The sequence below is a fragment of the Melospiza georgiana genome, chromosome 6 (assembly GCF_028018845.1).
Source record: "Melospiza georgiana isolate bMelGeo1 chromosome 6, bMelGeo1.pri, whole genome shotgun sequence".
NCBI classification, from domain to species: domain Eukaryota; kingdom Metazoa; phylum Chordata; class Aves; order Passeriformes; family Passerellidae; genus Melospiza; species Melospiza georgiana.
This window is the reverse complement of record NC_080435.1, coordinates 48,847,839-48,869,211: the sequence shown is the minus strand read 5'-3', so window position 1 is coordinate 48,869,211 and position 21,373 is coordinate 48,847,839. Positions and strand designations below refer to the sequence as shown.

The 21,373-nt window shown below is 43.1% G+C and overlaps 1 protein-coding gene across 1 annotated transcript in view; it reads left to right on the top strand.

Moving 5' to 3' along the window:
- The window catches only part of PRIMA1 (proline rich membrane anchor 1), a 49,117-nt gene extending 33,588 nt beyond the window's left edge, over window positions 1-15,529 (top strand). The window contains exon 4 of the mRNA XM_058026099.1: window positions 12,165-15,529. Coding sequence (XP_057882082.1) covers window positions 12,165-12,264 — 100 coding nt within the window. The 3' untranslated portion in view covers window positions 12,265-15,529. The remainder of the gene's footprint in view (window positions 1-12,164) is intronic.
- The last annotated feature ends 5,844 nt before the right edge of the window (window positions 15,530-21,373 follow it).

Below are 21,373 nucleotides of genomic sequence, written 5' to 3'. Positions count from 1 at the left end.
TTGGCTTTGTTTAACAAGATACTTGCAAGGGGAAGACACTGAGACTTTCTAAGGAGGCCAAGAACTGGCAGCGGGGCTGTGGTGAGGGTGCCCCATGGTGGGATTTGTGTCCCACTAAAAAGGGTCATAGCCCTGCACTTTTTCCCCAGCCAGTTTTGTACCACTCACTCCCCTTAAAGAGAAAGAGCTGTGTAGTCCTCTACATGGTCATCCCCTATGAGCCACTGAGACTAAGCATTGTCTAGTCCAAAATCAGTATTAATTGCAACAAAACAGTGTTTTGTTTAGCCTGAGCAAAGAAGACAGAATCCTAAATGTACTTAATTGCTTTGAAGAGCAATTCACAGCATGACTGATGACAGACGGGTCAAGGTGAATTGAAATTGTTCATCTCTCCTATGCTCCCTGACACATTAGAGGAGTTTGTACTGAATTGGTGCCTTAATTCCTTGTGGATGAAGGGACAGACAGTAATTACTCAGAAGATAGAGTGAGATAGATGGTGGAAAGGATAGGTTTAGAACTACTGTTTGAGTGGGAGATGCCCAAAGGGAAGAAGAAGGTCTGTGGGGGCAGATCTCTGTGCCTTTGATGCAATTCATTGCTGCCAGACCAGATCAGGTCTGCAAAAGGGATCAATCCCTAAGAATCATAGAAAGGCCCCAGGAATGTTACTGAGGGCAGCTGAGAAAAAGGCAGACTTGAATATTTTGGAAAAGTAAGGAAAGATCTTTGCATTGTGGCCTGATTCCACAGTCTGAATGTTGATGTTTATCAGCAACAGGACTATCAACCACTGAACACCACTGTCCAGGTCTTCTGTCACCTCTAACCAAAGCCCAACATCCCCATGTGTTGCTTTCCCTCTATGCCCAATCATCTCCCAGTGGTGAACTGCCTCCCATCCTTGGAATGATGCTGCAGATGATCTACTAAAGACAATTTAAATACCCTGAGCAACCAATCTTTCTGCAGGAGATCCCATTTTTCAATCATCAAGAAATGAGTTCGTAAAATCACTGCTTGATGAAAACTGAGTGCTAATACAAGGAAAATCAATTGTTCTACCAAGCAGTATTGAAGTCTGGATGTTGGTTGTGCAACTTTTGAGGGTAGTGTTTATGAGACAAGCTGTTGAAGAGCTTTACAGCTTGACCCGAGGCCAGAGCTCTGCTGTATTTATTCTGCTGATTCAGTGGCATCCGTGGGGATTTTGGACAGGGGACTGGTAGTGTGTGCTGCCTGATGTTTTTGGGTACATCAAGATGGAGAAGGATTGGTGTAATTTTTTAAAGTAGAATATCAAAAGTATTGCAACTACTTGTTAGACTCTTTCGACAGTTCAAGGGCTGATGAGTGAAGTGGATAAAATAACCTTTTACTTGGAGAGATGGCTCAGCCAAGCCACATGGGCACTGCTGTGCAGAGCAGTTTGTTTTGCTCCTGTCTGTGCAAAATGTGTTGGTCAGAAAAGCAGAAGGATCTGCTCTGCAGTGCTGTCAGTCTAAGACTTTTGTAAGTACCACATGTTTTTTTAACTGTTGTAGGGCAGGATTGCTCTGTCTCTTCTAAGTTATACAAACTCACAAATTCTGCTAGGGAGAAAGTTTGTGGTCATAAATGGATTAAATGCTCCACTGTTTCTCATAGCCAGGAACACTGAAAGCCTCCAAGAGGCTTAAGTCCTTAGCATAAAACAAGTGGTCCAGTTGTTTCAGAGAAAAGTCTCTTATGGATCATTTTGCACTTGTTTACTCCTAATTTGTGATATATTGACAAAGGTGCCAACAGAAATCTGTAGAGAATTATGGTCTGTCATGTGACAAATGAATTTTTCAGTGTAATCAGAAACAAGCTTGCCATTTTTTCTGTTTTCTACTGCAGATGCAGGTGCCACATTGAATGGGCAGAAGTCTACCCATACAGCCAAGCATTGTTGAGTTACTGCCTCAATGCAACTCTGATAGCCATGGGTGGATTTTACACACTTGTGACAGAATATAATGCTCATGCTGGTCTCATTACATTGGTTGCAGCATTCCTGATTTACCCCAACACAAATGGAAGAAACAAGTTAATACTAGAGTTTTGAAGCATATAGGAGAGATGCAAGGCTCACCATGATGTTTTTATTGCATTTTTTCCTAAAGACAAATATATTTTTCTTATGCATTCATTTAATTTTTTAGCCAGTCATACTTTTTGCAAGCTGATGAGGGTGCTTGTGGCTGACCATAAGGGTGAAAAGCCAAAGCTGTGTCTGTGGCATACCCAGCACAGTGTGTAGAGACATTTGAATAAACTTTCTGTCTTGATTATCTGGAGTATCTGAGTTTATGACTGAGCTTAGGACCTGCAAGAACCCAGCAGCCTGCAGTCTCAATATTTTTATGACTCAGAGAAAATTGTACCCATGGTAGTAGGGTGGGGGTGTAGATCCATGCTCCAGCTCCTTATCACCCAGAAATTCCCTGTGCACAAAAATAATCCCATGGAAACCTCCTTGCTGGCCTTATTGCCCCTTATTTCTGCAAAGGTTTTACAGTGCATTTTGTGTACAAGCAGTGAAACCTGACTGACTTCTCCACTGGCTGAACAACTGCAGCTCCTGGTGAGCTGAGTTGGTGTTGGGGGTCCCAGCTGAAGGGAGATCACATCTCACACCCCCTCGCCTTGCCCTGCTGTTTGCTGCCCACAGCTGCATTGTCCAGAGAGCAGAGGCACAGACAGGGTCCCCTCTGCACATCTGTGACACTCACGGGGTGCACATCACCCACAGCCACACCTGAGCCCCTCGGAGCTGTGCTGCCCCTGCTTGAGGGGCTGCACAGTCTGATTCCTGCTGCCTCTGTCCTTCCTTGTCCACAACCCTGTACTCAGTGCTCAGCATTGCTCGTGCTGTGGGGTTGCTAAGCAGCACTCAGCTCCCTGCTCGAGAGCCTTGCGGTGATGGGAGACCCTCACTGGGGCAGCGTGGGCAGAGCTGCCATGGGAGAGCGTGGTACCTGCTGGGATGGTCCCTGTCCATGGCACCCCTGCCTTGCTCTCACCCCAGAGTCCTCTCATCAGCAGGCACATGGCCACCCCCTCTGGCGTGGCTGGGCTGGAGAATGATGATGCTGGATTGCCCACCTTGGGGAGCTGTTGGCTAATTAGCCATGTCAGAGATCATTCATGGGGATGGGCATCACGACATCCATGCCCCAAGCTAATGCCAGGTGATGGAGAGGACAGAGGGGTCTGATGTGTGTGAACAGGTGTATGTAAAGAGTCTGGTCCCAGCTGTGTGAGAGGTAGGAGTGGGAAAATAGGGTCGTTCCTCATTCCAGCCTTTGAAAGAGGACCCACGCGGAGAAATTCTGCTGCCTTTGATGTCTGCTTTTTGAGGCAGTGGCATGAAGCCTTTATGAAAAATGTTAATACTCCCAAGCAGCTGGAACTGTAGTTTCTTTCCTTCACTTGCTCTGAGCCCTGAGAAGCCAGTGTGGAGGCTGGCTGAACTCAAATTCTTCCTCAGAAATTGTCCCCAGTTACAATAGTCTAAAGCAGCACAAAACCAAACATTTGCATGGTCATCAAAGTGAGCAGGACTTGCTGGTTTCTCTGTCTCTCCATGGACTTGTCCCATTGCACGCCTGTAGCATGGCAAGGCTGGGGCCATCCTGTGCGGTCCATGGACATTGTGTTTGCATCTATCCTGCAAAGAGCAGGATCTGGCTCTGAAGACTCTTCATTGTGAGTAGAGAAAGCCAGAAGCAGCTGCATGAAAAATCAGTGGTCTCAGTCTGGTTGAAGGCAGAGACAGATTGCCTCAAATGCAAAGTGATGTAGATAGCTGCAAAGGTCAGTTAATTTTATGAGTTTTAATTTTCTTCTCAGCTCCTTGCATTTATTTGTGTTGCAGACACTCTTCTTTCTGTAACAGAAGATCTGCAAAGAATTTTTGTTCATTTCAACAGAAATTTATCATACTATGCAAATAATGTCGTGAAATTATATTTAAATGATTCTGTGAAACAGCAGTAGCTTCGTTCTTCATTCTTCCATCATTGAAGTTGTTGCCTATGTTTGACAGTGATTAAATGGCAAGGTAGTTATCTGCATTCAGCAAAGTATCTGGACACAAAGTGCCATAATTTGGGGGATGGAAAAGTCCATTGTTTAAAATGCCAGTTTCTACAGTCACTTGACTGATGAGGGGCATTCTGTCCCTGGGAGAGAGCAAGAGAGCAGGAAGGAGCAGCCCTTGCTCATCTCCTCTCTCTGTCCCTTATTTCAAGCCCACATTTTTCTAGTACTGGTGCCCACCCTGACCCAGAGCACAGGCATCAACAGCCATTCATTTTGCAAACATGGTAGGGAATTCCTGTTCTTTTTTGACTCCTCCACTTTCCCTTTCAATATGGACATGTTTTTGTAAGGACACCTTCAAATGGTTCTCCAGTTGTCCTAGTTAATGTTTGTTAAGCACTTTGAAGATAGCAAGCATTGAATAGTTGTTCAACCTGTCCCAGAAGGTCTAGAGAATTTTAAAGAACTAAGAGGGAGCTCTAGCTTTGTGTTTCCACTGGTGCTATTGTATTACAGAGTGGCAGATAGGTTTGTTGCCCCCATGCCAGCACCTGTGAGAACATGTATGTCTCAGTTTTGTGGGGGCAGATCATGCCTTAATGCAGTAGAGTTACAAATAATCCCATTTTTCTGGGTGGAACATACATTTTCCAATCCCAGGCTGGTCCTGCAGTGCTTAGCAGAGGATGGTGGGTGCACCATGAACTGAGCTCCATGACTGTGCCTCAGCTGCCTGCACTGCTCTGCACCAGGACAGGCCTTTGAGGAGCAGGAGCGTGCCCAGCTCATCCCCAAAGGGCACTGCCAGTGCACAGTCCACTACCAGGCATGGCCATGACCATCCTCCAGACATGATTTGGCTTTGTTCAAAGTGCCTTTATTTCTTGCATTGAATGTCTTTTTTTAAATTAATTTTTTAATTTATTTTTATCTTGTTTAGTAGCTTTTTGCCAGTATGAAAAGCTGGGATTGAGTTAATTTTTTTACGTTAGTCTCATTCATTTTTCTCCTTTTATAATGAAAACATATTGACAGTGTATTCTACCCAATGGATAATGTCAGCTGTAATATTCCTCAGTCAATAAAACCTTTTAAAGATCATTAGAGGGAATGCAAAGAGTGGGTTGTTATGTGAGGGGTCACTGAAAGTACTTTTATCAATTATGTCAGTTAATTGTCCAGCATCATAATAATAAAGCTGCTTCTCTTCCTTAAGATTGGCTTAATGTAGGAGCATAATTGCGAAGTTAGCTTAATTGAAGACTTTGTAGGAAATGGGATTGCATCCATCACCTTTGTCTCCCAGGGACAGATCTTCTTCCTGTGTAACATCAGAACAAATCCTCCTCAAGTCCAACAAAGTCTGTGGAATTACTCTGACTTTGCACTGCTGAAAATAAATGGAGACTAAATTCCACTTCTTAAATTTCACATGTGGCTCAGCAATCTGCTGTAATTACTTGCAATCTGAACAGTCCAGATCCTGCCTTTAGACATGCCCAGAGTGACTGGGCTGAGAGAGCCACACTTCTGCAGGAAGAGATCTGCCCCCCATGCTCTGCAGCCCGAGTGCACCAGCCCAGGGAGCCTCTCAAGTGCTGGTGAATGGCTGCCCAGCAGTATGGATTGTTTTTCCATGAGAGAAACTCTCAGCCAAGGCTCAATCCATGCACAGAGAGGGGGACTCAAGTGTGAACCAGCCCAAAACAGAAATCGCCCACATGCCATCAGGGCTTAAATATCCTCCAGAAGCTGGTCAGCTAAAATTGGCTGAGGCAGAGCCGAGTTAGCTGTAAATCACAGGCTAAAAAACACTCACGTGAACAGTCAGAAGAGAAGAAGCTCTCCTTGGGAGTTGGTATCTTGGAGCTATGTCAAGCTATCCTGCAACATGATTTCCAGAGCTGTGAAAGACTTTCTCTTTTTGCATAATCATCCTAGCACTATATAGAACACTTGCACAGATTTCCTCCCCCTCTCCACACAAGACAGACAGACAACGTCTGAAGATGTTAAAAATTGTATGATTACTTGCTCTTGTAAATATTATTTATCATCTGACCACTGGTTCAGTTTGGCTAAGATTGAAGTACTCAAAGGTCTCTAGGGAAAGAATGGCCTTTTCTGATTCATACAATAGTTTTTATTTGTTTTCATAAGGGGCAAAGGGGCAGTGCAGCTTGAAGAAGGAGAACTCCATCAAATGTCTAAAACTGAAAATAAACCAATAGACATAGTCCTTTCAAATGCTGCAGGTAATATCATCCAAGATACCTATAACACTTTCTAGTTTGGAAGAGTAAGTTAAAAAATCTTATATTGTGATAAAAAGTAACAAACACTGGGACAAGACAGTTCTTTTAGATGCTGGACTATCTGTGTAACCTGAGTGGAGATGGAAATATGGGGGATACATGTAAAAGCCTTAGGAGACAAACACTGAGCTGTAGTGAGTGTGTTGCTAAAAGTTGTCCAGATGGAGCTGCTTTTTATTATAACTGTAAAACATTTGCTTTGTATGTGGGAGGCAGTAGAGCCAGTAACCTCTTCCTACGAGTAATGAATAGTGTACTGCCTGTTTTCTGGACAGATAGATGGTCACATATGGCCATTAGCTAATTTAATAGAGAAAAACTAAGGTTCCGGAGAATTTTCATCCTTAGGGTTTCTTCTTCGACTTCTGTCTTCACATTGTCAAATAAAATGTACCCAGTCTGATTTTTTTTCATGTGTCTCTGAGACAGTGAAAGGTGGAAGTCAGAATGTGACTCCTTCCATGATTCTGAAGATTTTCACCAGAGAAGTGTCCTCCTCCAACATGAGCCCCATATGTCTAAGCCATAGCACCAGGCTGGCCAGCAAGGCTGGTTATGTGTGGCTGCACACAAATTTAATGGCTGTGTCCCTGAAGGCAACTGTTGTCAATGCACTGAGCTCCTCCAGCAGGAGTCCTGTTCACAAACCAGTCTCAAACTTCTCTTGTTTGTTCACAAACAAGAGAAGCAACTTCTCTTGTCCCACACTTGCTGTCATGGAAGGTGATTCCCCTCTGATGACTGAGGCCAGCATGAATCAAACAATTGTTTGATGAACTCCCCCAGTACTGAGCTGTAAACAGCCTCCATTCATGTTCTTTAGGTTCTTATAAACATTCAGATTATGCAGAGTGATGGTCTAGTAATTGAATAACATGACAAAATGTATTCTTCCATTCCTGTCTGCTAAATAGGGATGCATTTGAAGTGTGACTGTAGCCCACACATCATCGTGTCTGGTCTTCAAGCAGTGAAGTCTAGCCTGGAGCTCTCTGCAGAGCTGCCACAGCATCCTCTGCTAGCATCCTGTCCCTGGAGATTAAGTTTAGTGGAAATAAACTACACAAATAGGATAATCCAAATCTACCCTGATTCCTGGACTTTTTGTAACCCAGGAAGATGCCACTGCAGCTTGATCTCTACTGGTATACAGGTAGCTTGGATATTCCTGAATGTTTCTATTTATATGTCCCCTGAGGATAGACCAATCTTATGAAGCAAATGGGTGTATTGTATGAGACCCAACTTTATTGAAAGTTGTTATCTTTTGTGGGTTGATAGCTAATGAAGTATGGTTGTGGAGAAGAGCTTTGAGATCACGGCACACACAAGTGAAATATCTCCCTGATTTGCCTTCTCCCTTCAGCCACTTTGCCCCAGAGATGGCACTCAACCCAGCACATGCCAGCACCAGAAATGGGGCTGCCAAATGGAGCTGCCCAGAGAACTTTGTTCAGGAGTGAAACAGCAATCAGGAGAGAGACAAGCTCTTTACATGCTACTAAAGCACCTTCCTGAGAGGAACTGAAAACACAAAGGGATTTTTGGCATGGGCACCCCTTACATTGGCACAAATACAATTGTGCAGACAGTAGGGAGATGCCTCATAGCTTTCACCTTTGGTAAAATCTGTCAGCTGATACTGATACCCATACAGTGCAATCTTTCATGTATATACGTACATAGCGAGAGATTTTTGTAGTTGGCTTTTACAATTTACAATTTTGTACTGCTCAGTGAAGAGTGAAGTTTCACTTTGAACTTCTGAGTAATGGTCATCCCTTCCAACAATGCATACCAAAAAAACAGTCTTTGCTTTTCTAACTATACCTGAAAAGAAGAATGACCCTCTATTGCTGTTTGGGAAGAAATAGGATATGTATTTCCCCAGAGAATAATCCAGGGCAGCAAATCCCCCAGTGGAGACAGGTGTCTCCTGGCAGTGCTGAGTCGGGTATGGGAACCCCAGGAGGAGGTGAATTTGAGATCCTGGCTTGTCTCTGCTGCCAGCCCAAGGTCACCCCTTCCTAGCTTAATTGGATTTCCTTGGAACCCAGCCTTCCCAGATGCTGGGCTGGATGCTCTGGCACTCAACAGAGACATTGCTATGGAGGTAATTGGCAGAAACAGGTTTGCAGTACTCAGGCTGTCTTATGAAATCAGGTTTTATTCTAAACTCTCATCCCTTTCAAGCATGAAGCACCTGGAAGTGTATGAAATGTGGATTGCACTGGGAGTTTTAAACTCTCTTGCAGTTTTACAGTTCAGGACAAAAGTTCTGTTCCCATGTCAAAGTGAAATTATTCTTCTCAAAGCTTAATTTATCACACCTATAATGAGGTGTGATAAAGTCATGATTAAATTAATAGTCTGCTCTGTTTTTACTTGATTTTGTCTGAGTAGTCATAGACAGAGATTTTCTGAAGTGTGTACAAATGGGACACAAGGTGAAGCCCTTTCCTAGTACTCTACCATATAATTGCCTTATAAACAGTAGGCCTATGCCATATTGACACAGTAGCCAAAGCTGGCAAGGAGGGTTTTTTCAAATACACAAACTAAGTTTTGTGACTAGACATGATAAAGGGACAAAAACTATGTTTCCTCTAAAAATTTTCTAAACATAGAACATAAAAATTGTGTTTGAATGTGCACTGACCTTTATCCAGGACTCTGCAGAGGATTGGTACAAGCCAATGTGACAAGCCAGTATGAAATTCTTTGATAAATAAGATATATAATGTGATCAGAACTTTATCTGAAATTTTAGATTGATGTGTGAAATACACTGTTAAACAGCTGTTTGATGCTTTCTTGATTTTAGGACTCGCACAAGTTAATGCATGCATGGTGGAGAGGTCATTATGGACTCTGAGGCACCATTTCAGGCGTGTGCTAAGCTGTACAAAGTTGCATGGCCAGAGTTTCATTGACAGATGTTTGGCATGAAGACCCAATTTGTTTGCTAAACAATGTATAGCAAATTATACTGTAAAACAATGCAAACCACTTATTAGTGAAAAGCCTGTTTCGCCTGCCACCAAGTGAGTATGTCACAGCCATGAATAGTTCCCTACTCATTTCCTCACTAATTTGAAACATCCCTTAACCAATCGAGAGCAGCCCTGGAATGGAAATGCATAAATGTGTGTCCATAGCTTATAATCTGAAAAGGGGCTTGGAGCATTACACTTTGGAAGATGATGCCCAATTTGGCTTATTAGGCAGAAAATAGGATAAAAGGGTTCTCTTTGGTGTGCAAGAAACTTTGCATGCTTGGATCTCAACAGTGAACAAAAATTGGAGTAAAAAGAGTTAGTGGCTCAGAACTAGAGGCACACAGAGAGCCAATGCCCTAATGCAAGAGGGCACTTGAAAAATCACAACAAGCCAAAATGACCTTGTCTATCCAAATACATGGGCCAGTTTCATCATGGTGACAAGTGCATACCAGTGTGCCAAGCCAGTGATTTAAATCATGTACCTGGGGCAAGTCTGACCCCAAATCCCTGCCTGTTGTGCATTTGAAAACAAATGGAGAGAAGGAGTTAAGCAGAGCAGTCTCCAAGCCTGAACTTTTGCATCTAACAATAGTCTTTTCATTGAGACTCAGGAAAATGAGTGCTTTGTTTTGCTAGCACAACCCTGAGCAATAGACAAGGCAGAAGCAGAACCTTGATAAAATCTCCATTCCCCTATTTGCAGACTCTGAAAAAATACTCTTCCATTGCATGCAAGTGCCAGTGGTGTGACATCCCTGGCAACCTGTTTAGCAGGGTCTGCACAGAGATCTCACCAAACCACCCAGGTCTGTGCTGGGACACCAGCCCAGGGAAGGGAGAGGGCAAATTTCGGGACAACTGAAGCACTGCATCTTAAAATCACTACTAGAAAATGTAGATAAAATGAGAAGAAGACATTTTTTAACATAAAGAAAGAAGAAGTCTAGTGAGGGAAAGAAAATGGAACTGGAGAGGGGCAGAAATGTAGGAGATCAAAGAAAGAAGGAATAAATAGGAGAAAAACAGCAAGTGAAAATGGCCAAAATATCTTCATTTTTAAATTACTGATAGGTTTGGAACTGAGAGAAAAGAAAAACAAAAGAATTTTTGAAAGCAGCAGAGATGTATAGACAGCCACTCCATTTTTCCTGCCCTGACAAGAAATAAGCACTGCCATCAGATTCCCCATTCTTCCTGTCAGGGATGTGGCGTGGTGGATGTGTGCTTTCAGTGTCTCACAAGAAAGACCCCATGACCTTGTTTCAGATTCAGACAGGCGCTGCATGTTGAGCACTGAAAAACAGTTTATCAAAGCCCTCAGTCTCCTTAACTCTTAGTCTCCTTTTCCATTTCCATTCTCTAATAGCTGCAATCATGACTAATATTAACAAGCTTTAACTCTTACCAGGTAGAGGCACAAAATATCACAATCAGAAGTATTTTCTTTGAGATTACAAGCAAACAAATTTACCTACCTGTAATCACTCTCCATAGAGCTTTCATTAATACTTTGCTGAAATCAAATATCATTAACCATTTTGTAATAATTGCTGTTTGTTTTGTTAAACATTGATGAGAACAATAGCAGAGAATGATTGTTGTAGTACATGTATCTGGTCCTCTTTTTGCCCACAGGAACACCTTAAACTCAGGACACTCATGTCTGAAATATCTGTGTGGAAAGCACAAAGCTTTTTTCCTCCTACTATGTTTAAAGATTCAAGTTAAGCCACTTTTGAGAAGGGAAGTTGTGGGGGGAAGTGGTCTGTTCCATGTCCATGAAACATGGTCTGTTATAGGACTTAAGCTCAGGTGTCCCTTTTCAGAGTAACTATAAAATCCTAAATAAATTATTTTGCTCTGTAATGTACAGATGCTTGATAGCTTTCTGCACTTGTTGAGAATCTCCTGAATTTTCTCACAATTAGCAGTGATCCTGGACTCTGTTAGCAAATAGTAGGAGTGGCCACTAAACAAAACAAGAAGGCAATGGTGCTGGGTATGGTAGGTCACAGCAGGCACCATGTTTCAGTCTCTAGCTCAGACCCCTAGAACCCCACCTCTATCTGGGCTAGCAGACTAGCCTGCCTTTCCTGACAGTGCAGGGAAACACAAATGCCTTGGGCACAAAGCATCTGACATATTTTGGGTATCCACTCTAAGCTGTTCTGAATTGTGTTTGAAAGCACCTGTTTTTCTCCACTGGCTGTGGAGATTGTCTGGGGTGGTCACCACAGGTGTGTACATACCTGCACTGGTCACTCCCAGTGACTGAACACGGTGGTGTTCTCATGACCTATGAGGCACTTGGGTCCTTGGTGGACATGACTGGTCATCATCCCAGTTTGAATGATATGACACTCTGAGGAGGAAGGTCATGACTGCCCCAAGGCAGAGCCCACCCAGCACCCAGCCCAGCATCCCAGCCTGTGTTCCAGAGATGCAGGTGGCAGTGGAAGACATTCCTTCCAGCAGCCTTCATCTCATGCAACAGGGACACCTGTATCCATTAACAGACTGGCATGGGGACACCAAAACCACATCATGACACCTTAGGATCGGACATGTCACCTTGCAGGTGGACTGTGATGCTTGACAAAATTATCTGCTGCTTTGGACTGTGTTCAGAAAGGGAAAAATAGACAGAAGTTTGGTGGTATTATTATATACCTTACATGTCCTGGCTTTTGATCTGTATTGACAAAGAGGATGTTGATCTCTGTTTTTCTTCTCTCCCTTCCCTGCCTGTACATCACCAAACGTGGGCTCACCCAAGGAAACCAATGAGAAAAGAAGAGAACGGAACCAGTCGGTCGGAATATGCAATGACCTCCTCCCAGAACAACAAAACAGTTGATAACAATGCGGTCGTATAATCCCCGGGAGCCCGCCAAGCGCAGGAGGTGGCAAACTTTCAAAGCACACACACAGAGTATGCAAGGTGGGTGAAATGAGGCAACCAAGGGAGCTCTGTGGCCAAGGACTTCATTTCAGAAACAGCGCACGCATCAGTGATCCAGAAGAGAAAACCAGGCTGCTCTCCAGGCTTGCTGCTGCTCCAGGGAGGATCAGCTCATCCACCTGGGCTGCCCAGAGGAAAGGCCTCGCAAAGGCATAAGCACTGCATGCTGCATCCCATGAAAGCCACGTTGCCATGCCTCCCACTCCTTCTTCTTCCTCTCTTCCCCTACTTTTGTGTTTGAACTGAGTGTCACAAAAAGCTTCTGGAGCAGGATCTTTTGAGGAGAGGGTGATCTGCCAGAGTGGCAGTAGTTTATCACAGATGGGTGAGAGGGAGGTATCTCCCTCTAAATGGGAGGTGTCTCCCTCTACATGGAGAGATGTGTCACCTATGTGCTTCTCCGGCCTGTGCAGCTTCATATGCTGATGCTTCATTCCTTTAATTCTTACTATTTTGTTATTACAAAGGGAACAAAGGTTTCTGTTAAACAATCAAGCAAAATTGCCCTGAACTTGTGACTTATCCCAAGAAATTTATCTGTGGTCTGGTGACTATGCAGCTTTCATTGCTGAAGTTTTCAGGCAGAAGAAATTAAAATGTAAGATTTTAGCAATTAGCATTGCTATTGAAAGAGAAGTGCTTTAAACATTATGACTTCATAATTAGCCTCCTTTTTTGCGCCACACTTTTATTTTATCTTTAAAAGTGTTCCTTTGTGAAACTCCTTGTTTCTTTGTGTTCATGCTGATTCCCCAGGGAGACTCCTACAGGAAAGATACTGTTTACATCTTGGTGTGAGTGTTGGGGCAGGATTGTGCTGAAAGGACTAGAAGCCCTTTGAAATTCTCTTCTTTCGCTGGTTAGTGTTGTTCCCTCAAAGTGTTGAGTCTCCTGAACTGATGCCCTGAGGACATTGCAGGTCTGGCTTGTAGGACCACTTTTGAGGGTCTGGTAGCTGGTTGTGCCCACATTAGTCTCTGCCTCTCCTGAGCTCAGGCTGACAGTGGTGCCAAGTTCAGCATACAGTTCAGTATACTTTCCATTACATGATTTGAAGATTATTTAAAGCAAAGCTGAATCTACCCAAATTCATTTCTCGTAGGATCTCAGGTCAGACTCAGCAAGTAGCCCTTAGGATAAAGGTGATGAGACTAGTTGAGATGCTGGTCTTTCCCTACCTCCTGAAAACGTTCCTTTTTGTCATATCTCCACCTGTATGTCTCCATTTACCTCTGTGCTGAAAGTAGTGATGCAGTCAAAGACAAATTTACACCCTGGCGTCTTGTCTGGACATAAAACTTTGGTACCACTCGGTCTCTGTGTCTGTGGGTAACTCCCAGGCACGGATGCAGTCTCGCTCTGGGACCTGGCTGCCCCAGCTGTGTTGTCCCTCAGTACTGCAACACACCAATACTTTCAGTTTTATACAAGGATGTGCCTGAACTGCAGAAATCAGACCTGGATTTGGAGCGCATTCTGGCCTGTGGGTAATGTGTCCCTGGGATGCAGACTTTGGTGTTATGGTAGAGGAAGACAATGTTCTGCAGATCTTCCCCAAAAAAGCTCTGGAATGTTCAAATCAGCAGTCTCAGCTCAGGCCCATCTGCAGTTTTCTATTACCTGTCAAACAAGAGGGTGTATGTAAATACAAGTACCTTTTCAATGATAAAATGAAATGCTGCTATATATTGCTCTTGAGAAATTTATGTAGTTATTCTTTTAGCTTTTTAGTCTGTCATCACTATGTAGAAGTTTAACTGCATAAAATTATTTTTTAAAGTTAGACTTTCTTGGGAAGTGAATGCAATTGCAAATGTGAAAGGAGGCAAGTAACCACAAGTATGATCATTCCCAGCCACATTAATGTTGTGTGCTTGTGCAAGACACAGTGATATATCCTTAGATCCAAAGTGGGATTAAAATTAAACAATTTACAATTTGAGTCTAGTATCCCAAATTTCGATTGCCTAAAGCACTTAGCTCCTAAATACTATAATAAAAATATTGCAAGTATATTTCTAGAATATTTTTAAGCTATAACATTTATTTTGGTGTAGTTACCTATGTTTGCCTTTCTTTTTTTACTCCAGTTGTTTCAGCCTAAATGTAGAAATGTGGCATAGTTTGAGACTGGTTGCATGTTTATCTGAGAGTATAAAGTATGAATGCAGATAAGTTGAGCATAATATGGGCTCAGGATTAGCACTTTCTCCTAAAGGTTGTTGATTTTATTTGTTTCCTAATACAGCTTTAAAGGCATGTTCTGTAAGGTCAAAATCACAAAAAGGATTTGTAGGTAATTATGTCCATCAAAATATGTCTGTTTTTGCAAAAAAGAGTAAAAAGAGATGGTCACTAAACTGTCTGATTTTCAGTGGTATCAGTGATAAAATGTCCTCACTAGAGAAGACCCTGATGATGACATAACCCACAAGCAAACCCAGCCTAGGGCCCATGAAAACTCTTCAGGAAAACATAACCTTTAAAAACTTCCTGGAGAGTGAAGAGGCAGGGCATTGCAAGGCACAGCACATGCTGCCTAGGATCTATTTCCAACTCTGCCACTGATCTGCTGTTTACTAGCAAGTGATTTTGCTTCTCTGTGCCTCAGTTTACCCATCTGTATAATCACAACAAAAATAGGTACCAGCTCTGCAGCAGCATTTTGAGAGAAATACACAGCTAGCAGCTTATTTGCTAGGTGGATGTACAGCATCAATATATGCAACATGCTGATAAATGTCTCGGGCACATAATTGCCATAATAGTTCCTGAGCAAGCATTCCTCATGTGCTTTTAAAATGCATAAAATAAAAGCAGCAGCAGACAGGCTGAGAGCTGCTCTTGTGCTTGCCCAGACCCTTTGCTCTCAGCCCTCACATGGCTGGAGAGGTGGGAGATCCTGCATGGGGCAGCTTTGCCTTCAGATTCCTGCCCAGGTACAGTTGGGCACATTGCACCAAAGGGATCTTGAGAAAGGTGCTGGGAAAAGTGTACTGGAATCAGACACGACTCTTCAGAAAAGGGAGGCTGGACAGGGGATGTCACTGAGGAGTGATTTCTGAGGCTTGCTGCTGGGGTTTAAGGTTGTGTTTAATACTCCACAGACTACTTACAAAGCTTATGTAAGAGAGGCTTCTGTGCTTCCTTACTGTACTATAATTAAATGCAAAGGGAAAGGCCAGATACATAAGCACTTCACTAAGCAGTGATCCTGCATCTGGGGAACTGGCAACCCAAAATGTAGCTTTACAAGCATTTTGAGTTCCCTTTTAGCCACTAAAATATCAGGGGTAGAAAGGACCTGCTTAGCTCCATTGACAAAATAGTCACATCCCCAGCAGATGTGAAGGTGGCCAGTTCCTACACAGAAGGTACTTGCTGTGCTCTGCCCACCACCAAAGTCAGCAAACTGCTGCCCCCAGTCTGAGGGAGAGCAGCAGCTCCAAATCTCTTCTCAAGGATCACCACTGGCAGGGAATGCACCTCAAGGGCCTGAGCTGCCAAGGGTTGAGCTTCCTCATTCCTCACAAGACAGGAAGGTGGAGCTGAAGCCCCAGCCCTGCTGCCCTTCCTGTCCCACGCCTGACACCGTGGTGTGCCCAGGGAAGCATTTCTGCCTTGGACAGATGCTGCAAAAACAGACATGGAAAGGAAGGGGAAAGTTCTACAAAGTATAAAATATAAATATATTGATATATATCTATACAGAGACCTGGTTGTCCACTCTTGCATACTACATGGTCACAGCACCTGGAGAAAGTGGGGACACCCTCCTCCAACCCAGTCATGACCATTGATGCTGCCAAGCAATGGAGAATCAGGCCTATGGTAGATATGTATTTACTATACTCCCTGCACCTGTACAAACAAAAATATATTATTTTAAACTGCAAAATAGTGTGTTTAAATCAATGCATGAATGTAAATATTCTAAGATCTGCCTTCTTGACTGTGTACCACATGTACAGATGAAAACGAATATTGTTTATAGGAAATCTGTATCAGTGGTTAAATGACTAAAGAGAAAAAAATATCAAACTTAATGTTGTCATGTTTCTCAAACAAGCCATTAATGTATATTTAGTATTTAAGGATTTTGCTCAATAAGTATGTTCTGTACCAAAAACTGTGTTGCATATACAGATTGTGCAGTACCCTATTTTAAAAAGGCACCATAATTAATTTTTATTTTAAATAAAAATGTACTTGTAAAAACTTAGCTGTGTCCTGTTGGTTATGTAGCTGAGAGCATTGAATGGGGGAATGGCTGCAGTGCCTCTTCAGGCACTTCTCTTGTTACCCAAATTCACCAGACATGATTGAAGTAAGGCTGAAGTAATTCTTCAGGGACTGCCAGGTACCAGCGAGCTCAGCTAGCACCTGCCATGGCAGGGGAGAATTCTATTTAAATAGGGAAGCATTCTGGTTGTCTTTAGTTCCCAGGACATTATTCCCTAACAGTTTTTGCTGGTACCTTAGAAATTGTTTCATGTCCCAGTTTGGAAAAAAATCTTAAATAAGGGAGAGTAATAAAAATCATCCAGCAGGAACATCAAGGGTCTGAAGCCTCACAAGTCTTATGAGGAGCAGCTGAAGGAGCTGGGAATGTTTAGTTTGGAGAAAGAGGGGCTCAGGGAAAACCTTATCTCTATCTACAACTACCTGACAGGAGGTTCTAGAAATATGGAGGTCATTTTCCACTGAGAACAAGTGATAGGACAAAAGGAGACAGCCTCAAGTTGACCTAGGGGGAGTTTTAGATCAGATATTAGGAAAAACTTCTACCTTTAAAGGGTTGTCAAGCATTGGAAGAGGCTGCCCAGGGAAGTGGTTGAGTCAGCAAACCTGGAATTACTTAAAAGACACATAGATGAGGCACCTGGGGACATGGTTTGGTGGGGAATGTGATGGTGCTGGATAAGTGGTTGGACTTGATGGTCCTAGAGGAATTTTCCAACCTAAACAATTCTATGATGCAAAGTGGTTGGGGGTCAGTTTAATGAATTACAGCAGCAGCCATTATGCCAAAGACTATGGTATCTGTCAGGTTTAAATATTTGACAGGTTTTGCAGAAGAAAACTTCCACATTAAAATCTTTATGTGACCACTGAGAAAGAAAATGCCTCTGGAAGGCATTGACACCTGCTTCAGGCATCAAAACTGGTGGATCAACATCCTTACCCCCAGTCTGGAGAGGCAGAAAAATGTCACTTTGCAGAGCAGGGCACACCCTGGTGTGGTCCCTCAAATCCTACTAACCCTGTCAGCCCCAAATTCACTGCTGTTTGGCTGAGCTCTTGTCTCGCTTTAGTCATGATGAGATGGTCACAACAAGCAATGGGAGGACTGGGTGCAAATCTGATTAGAGTACAGTAAAAGAGCTCCAAACCTGAAACCAGGGTTATGTCTTGAGTACAGCTGAAAACCTTGCTAAATAATATGAGCACAACTTTGCTGTGCTGAAGAGCCTGATGTTGCCTGATGTGCTCTTCCTTCACCATCCCACCACTGGGAACCAGTGCTATAGCCAGAGAGAAATTGGATTACTAGGGTTAAATATCATTTGGAGAGGGAGAGAGAAATTATAATGAGAGAGATGTGGATTCTGTGATTCTGCTAATATAAAATCACGAAGTGCTTTTCACTGGTTTCATCTGGGCATGTGTTGCCAAGGTCTACATCTTTTTAAAAGATGCCCAGTACAATTAGTTCCAAATCAGAACTTTTTCCATTTCTGAAAGATGCTTTTATTTGGGCATGCTTGATTCATGCAGATATAATCCTTGAGCACAAAGCAATCAAATATTTTAGAAAAAGAAAACAACAAAAAACAACTGACAACTGATGTTATAGTATGTATTAATCTTCAATTACTGCAGTGTTAACATTTTTATTATTAATATAAGTTTCTTTCTTATCAAAAATATCCCTTCAGAGCTGATATTCCATTAATAAAGATTTTATCTATGCTATTTCCTTAAAGTTCTTTCATAATTGCAATGTTTTCAACCATATTTATAGCACAGAAAAAGTGTTCTAATTATGAGTTTACAGAGAAGTAGCCCTTGAAAGTGGCCTGAAAATAATTTTTTTTGTATTCAGAAAAAAATACTAAGAATATTAATATCAAGATAGCTGGCATTTTCTGAACTTGTTTTACTTTTGGCTTTAGTTAATACAAAGGCACTCACTGCAACATTTAAACTCTTGTCCTGCTGCTTCTGTCTTGCCCCATGGCACAGTTTGATATATCCATGGGGGTCTGCATTTCCCTGGTTAGGCTGAGTGTCCTGCCAGCCCAGCCCCAGTTTGGTATATCCATGGGGATTGGCATTTCCCTGGTTAGGCTGAGGGTCCTGCCAGCCCAGCCCGTGTGGGTGTGAGATCCAGGCAGAGCTGTGAGCCCTGGCATGGGCTCCTCACCTGAGCAGCCAACACAGAGCTCTGGGGATGTGCTGGGAGCCACAGGGGAGGCAGCAGTGCCTTGATCATGTCCCTCAGGGGATATTTTCTGAGGAGAGGAGGGATGGTGCAAGTGCTGGACACAGTGTGCAGCACCAGCACCCACTCTGAGCCCCTGTTTCAGGCAGTCATTGGGAAAGTTAAGGTTCAGTAACAAAATTATTGAGGCTGGATGTGGGTTCTTAAACCTCCTGTATCACGTATTATAAAATTCTATAAAAAGTATTACATCCATAAAGGAAGCATGATTGCACTGAGAAGAGTCCTGGTCAGCCTCCAGGGGTGCTGGGGATGCTGCAGGACAGGGCAGACCCAGCTCTGCCTCCCCCAAGAACTTAGAGAAGAAAATCCTACGGGTTTAAATCCCTCCCTTGTTGTATTGTGGCAAGGCTTTAGGAAGCTGATTTTATCATGTGTGCTGGCTAGATATATCAAATCTTTTTTATGGCACTTGATTTCCTTAATCTGTGAGCTCTCATAAAAAAATAGTTAAATGGTATTTATATATATCTGCCTGAAAGTATTTTATATGATATATCACTGTGGCTGAAAGAGAAAGGAAGTTTCTTTGCAAATAGCAGCTGGCTGTTTTCCTTTGCTATGCCTTGATAGAAATTTCATGAATTCATTTCTGTGCAGCACAAAGAGAACTCAGAGGCGGAACGTGAATAAATTTCTCTTTAGGTTGGGCATCACTTCCCCCTGCACACGCAAACAGAAATGCTTTCAGGATTTAAGTTTCATTTAACACAGGCCTAGTCGGAAGCAGAAAAGAAAATATAAAGAAAAGCAGCAGCATGGCAGACACATCCCAGTGAATGAGCCTGTGAGCCAGAGACAGCCTCCCCTATTTTGATTTGTAATTTGAGGATAATTCAATTAGACATTTCAGGCAATTTAAACATTCATGCATTGTCCAGCACCAAAGCATGAACTGTTCAGCAGCAAACGAGACCTGACAGCCTTAGCAGGCTGAGTGAAAATCCCAATGTTTAAAAGGAAAAGCTCTCATCTAATTGATACGCCTACCAGAAAATTAAAAAAATAAAGGGGGGAGAGGAGGAGGCTGTGCAGGAGGTACCATGAGAGAAGTACAAAGGGGACAGTGTGGGTCATATCCTGGCTGTGGGCTTCACACCTTATTTGTAGCCATTTGCTAAAAACAGAATATTTCAAAGCCTGTGTTTTCCTTTTAACAAGGGACTAAAACATAAATGCACCTGATCACCCATCTGCTCACCTCTCCAGAGGTAGCTGAAGGCAGGCAGGCATTCAGGAGCAAAATGGGAACATTTTCATAAGCAGCTGCCCATGAAAGCCAGGTGCCCCTACCACACTGAGGTAGCTGAAATCATCACCCCATGCCAAGGTCCTGGCACTGAACCCACACAGCAGAAGGTCCTGTCTGGACCCACGGCCCACTCAGGTGACAGGGAGAGGCTGGAGAGCAGGAAGCCCCTCATTGTGCCTGTTTCATGCACAGCAAGGCACTGCACAGCCCCCTGCCCAGCACCCCCTGCTTGCCCTGCCCACCCTGGCCGCCAGCAGCAGATCCCTGCAGCACAACACGAGGTGCATGGCTCTGTGCCCACAAATGGAGATAGATATTGGCTGCTTGGCTGCTGGGGTGATAGCTTAGTGCTGTTAAACACTGGGTACAATAACAATAATAACTATAACACAAGAATTTCAGGTGGAATTTCAAACAAGGATGTCTCAGAGGCTTGCTTACTTTAAATGCATTGTCTCTGGTGACCTCTGGATCCAGGGGAAGAAATGCTATTTGTCTTGTCCCTGGGAAATTGCCCTGGAAGCAGCAGGTCACCCTCACCTATCGACCATCTGGCTGGCAGACAAAACAGCTTTGACAGACACAGGTCTGGATTGCTCAAAGTCATTCTTTGGAAACTTTTAGAGGCAGGTGAAGAAAGCATCAGGAATCATCAAGTAAAAGTCTTCTGGCAAGATACGTGCCTCTGGTGTTCCTGCAATGGCCACACAGAAAATCTCTGGAGCTGAAAACTCACCTGTAAAACTTCCCAGGAATGCATCACACCTACCCCATCTTCATCTTAACTATCGTGCAGGACCAAGTTTGGATGGTAAAATCCCAAAAAGTGCATACACTACGTGTGGATGCCAGATACAGTGGTACTTTTCCTTGAGTCATTCTATTTGAAGACCCAGCATTTAGTGTGCCTATAACCTACAAAGGTGTGAACAGTTTGTGCTGAAATTTTCCATGCTAACACTCTGCTTTAAGCTGACCTTTGCATTTGTCCAGGAGTTGCAGAACACTCCTGTTGCTTCCAAGAATGATATTGGGGGAAGAAAATACTGAAACAAAACCTAGAAGTAACTTCTGACTGTTTTATTGAGAATCTCTAATTCCTTGGGTGTTTGGAATTGGGATTAAATTTGACAAGAAGATCAATGCTTTCATCATCAGTTACAAGCTTCTGGAAACTCATGGTTTCCCTTCTTCAGAGGCCATTTATCCTGGATAAAAAGTCCACTGAAAAACCTGTCTGAGGTGAGATTGCTTCATCTCTACCAT